The sequence below is a fragment of the Eucalyptus grandis genome, chromosome 6 (genome assembly GCF_016545825.1).
Source record: "Eucalyptus grandis isolate ANBG69807.140 chromosome 6, ASM1654582v1, whole genome shotgun sequence".
In the NCBI taxonomy this organism is placed as follows: Eukaryota; Viridiplantae; Streptophyta; class Magnoliopsida; order Myrtales; family Myrtaceae; genus Eucalyptus; species Eucalyptus grandis.
In genome coordinates, this window is record NC_052617.1 from 23,751,321 (window position 1) to 23,754,817 (window position 3,497).

General features: G+C 43.2%; 1 protein-coding gene across 1 annotated transcript; it reads right to left on the reverse strand.

Annotated features, from left to right (window-relative positions):
• Nucleotides 1–1,226: 1,226 nt before the first annotated feature.
• Nucleotides 1,227–3,130, reverse strand: LOC120294384 (wall-associated receptor kinase-like 9). Its single transcript, XM_039314442.1, has 3 exons — nucleotides 2,725–3,130; nucleotides 2,147–2,607; nucleotides 1,227–1,517 (listed from the first exon to the last, which is right to left on the reverse strand). The coding sequence occupies exons 1-3, from the start codon at nucleotides 3,128–3,130 to the stop codon at nucleotides 1,227–1,229; spliced, it is 1,158 nt and encodes a 385-aa protein (XP_039170376.1).
• Nucleotides 3,131–3,497: the final 367 nt, after the last annotated feature.

Consider the following 3,497-nt stretch of genomic DNA (forward strand, 5'->3'; position numbering starts at 1 on the left):
GATCACTGGCACCTGAATCAACTATCCATGCATCAACTGATATTGAATTTTCCTTGTATAAAGAATTACCTGAGAAATTCGCAGCCTTATCATTCGTTGCCAACTGATTTAATGCCTTCATTATATTCTGATACTGATCCTAAGTAATTATTTGATTTTCCCCATCAGTCCTTTGTGCCAAAACCTGGTAAACATCAATTTCTTTTTCCTTCTTGTCACTTGGCTTTCCATGTAATTTCCAGCATGTATTAATAGTATGATGAGGACGCTTACAATATTCACAGTATTTACTCTTCATTTTTGAATTTTGCCCAGTATTTTTGGTGGATGATGTGGCATTTCATGAGCCTCCGAATGCCCTATATGCGGGTGCTGTCGTGGCCGAATAAGGGCCGTTCGATTCAGTTGGGCTAGCGAACAAATAAGAGCCGTCCGATCTCCTCTGATGTGGATCGTTTGATTCCATTGGGTGGATCAAACCGTAGCCATCCAGATTGCCTCCATCGGCCGTTCATTTTAGGGATTCCACTTACTCCAGCTGAAAACCTAAATTGTCCACCTCCTTCTCGCCTGAAGCCCTCGATTCCTCCAGCCATCCTGTGAGCGCCATGAACTCCATGAGGTGTCTCTCCGGGTCGAAAACTGGTTTGGAGGGTAGCAAGGGCGATTCCTTCACCGGCTCTTCCTTGCTCGGTCGCGACTTGCCGCTGGCTTTCCTCTTGGACTGCCAGTTGGTAGATCTGGCCGAGCGAAGGTAACGGGTCCATCGCCAAGATCTGCGATCGAAAAGGTGAGTACGTGTCATTCAAGATAAGTAGAAACCGAGTCACTTTCTCCCGTTCCTTGATTTTTCGGTACTGTTCCAGCGTTGCTTCGGGTCCCTCAAGATGTTCTTCGACTGCCTCGAGCTCATTGTAGAGAGCCGAGAGCCGATTGAAGCAGGTGGTGACCGATTGATTGCCCTGCTTCAGTTTTGAGATCGCCTGGGTGCTGGTGAAGAGTTTTGTCGGATCAAGACGCCCATACATCTCTCGGATGTTTGTCGAAAAAGTTTTCAAGTCCTTGGTCGGTGGTAACCCAGTTGCAACGTTTGGGGCGAGACAATTTCTGATCCAGGTACGGACCAATTGGTTGCATTGTTTCCAAAAATGTTACAGTCGCTCATTGGTTGGAAAGGGAATGGTGCCATCCAGAAATCCATCTCTGTCCTTCGTCACTAGAGCTCGCTAGAGATCTCGGGCCCAAGTGTTGTAGTTGCCCTGTCCAGTGAGCTGTATGGTGATAAGTCGAAGCTCCAGTCCATCAGCTGTCGACGTGTGAAGGGAATCTACGAGCTCGGGACGGCCGCCATTCACTGGAAATGCGTAGGGCAAAACACCGGGTTGTGGAAATAGGTAGGGATCCATTGGGATGGCTCCGGATCCAGGACCCGTTCTGGTCCACCTCGACCCGTTCTCCTGTCCATGTTCTTCCGGCCGAACTCTGGAGCCCAGTCTGTTCTCTTGTCCAGGTAAGTTCTGTTGAGCCAACACATTGCTTGACCCAGCGACCCATTGGCTTTGAAAGGGGTACTAGCCGAGATGAGGCCACTGGATCGGTCCCTGTATTTGGAACGCAGCTGATGGAGCTGTAGCCTATGGTTGAGTAGGTATCAATGAAGCTGTGATTGATGATCGAGCACGTATCCCGCCCTCTTCTATTGACTCGACTAGTGCTGGATTCAAGACTTGATGGGGGTGAGTTGGGGGTTTCCTCCATTGGATGTTTTTATCAAGGTTTTTCTGAGCACAGTAAAAAAAATTCCTATTCGGTGGCTGGTTTGTTTTGCAGGGTTGAGGTCGCAACAGCAAACCAGAGAGGAACCGAAAGGCAATTTCAAGATGCGGAAGCTTAGGCCAAAATTGAGTGCTCTGATACCATGACAGAAATGGAAAGGAAAAAGAAGCTTTGTATTTTTGTGTGTCTATCTTGTACACGATCATTACACTATTTGTAATACAAGGGTAAAGTGTAAAACAGGAAAGAAATAAATGAAAAATATACTTCGATTCTAATTCCTATTTTACCAAGTCAATTACCAATTAAATGAATAAATCATTGATACTCAGGGTCGGTATTTCCTAAGTTATCAATTCATATTTCAAACATGCTCAGCCACTTCCCTCATTGCTGGCCTCTTCGCATCGCTTCGGTCCAAGCACTTCACTGCTATCACAACAACCATTCCTACCCTCTCCATTTCCTCTTTACTAGCATCCTCGAAGTTTATGACCTCAAAGAGTGTCTTATCCTCCACCGAAGAGATGAAATGATGGATGAAATTGATAAACTCTCCAGACTTTGTAATGAAACCTGTTGGCTTATTTCTCATGAGCAACTCCATGAGGACAACTCCAAAACTATATACATCAGTCTTAATTGTTATCATGCCAGTGGTCAAATATTCTAGATCGATGTAGCACAATGTGCCTTGTATTTCAGTGGCTACAATATTACCATGCTCTGGCAATATTAGTACCGAAGTTCCAAAATCATACACTTTTACTAAGTAATTGTGATCTAGAAGTATGTTCACCGACTTGATGTCGCCGTGAATGATTGGGGGTTCTGCATAGGAATGCATATACTCGAGTGCAAGAGCAGCTTCGGTGGCAATTCTAAGCCGATTATTCCATGATCTTAAAATGGTCGACACATTCTAATGGATGTGTTGGAAGATGGTACCATTTGAAATGTATTCATAAACTAGCAATGGTATTCTAGTCTCCAAACATATGCCATGGAGCTTCATCACATTTTTGTGGTTCATTTGCATCACAGTTTCAAGTTCATGCTGGAAATCCTTCCTTATTAGAGACTTGTGCACATCTTTAGGCTTCTTGACCGTGACCATGGTGTCCCCCACTAATCTACCTCTATAGACGCAACCGAAACCGCCCTCACTGAGCTTATTGCTATCATCATAGTTATTAGTTGCCTTTGCCAGCTCCGCCTCTGTAAAAATTTGAACTCTGTGGTGTTTCAAGAGCTTTCCTCCATTTCTTTTGAAGTATTTCTGTTTGCTTCTCCTCCTCCACGTGTCAAAGGCTAAAGCACCAAAAGTTATGCTGAAGAAGGACAGAGCAATCATTGCCAAAGAATATATGTTACCTGATTAATGATTCAAACATGTAATCCTTATAAAGCCACATAGTTCATAAAAGAAATTAACTTCAAACAGACTACCCATTTGATCTTTTATTGTCGCATCAATCACTATTTATGTAGATAATTCATCTATCTTTCAAAATATAACCGCCCAATTATAAAGTGATAAAAATGGTTGTGACAAATGGTTTACACATAATATGTATCATGTAACAATACTTATAAAAGTCCTTATGTAATCAATTTAACTCAATTGGTATCTTCTGGTACAACTCCAAATGTCTTTCCTTGATTATAACAACGAGGTTTGTAACAAACAAAAGTGAATGAGGAAGCATTCACCTCACATT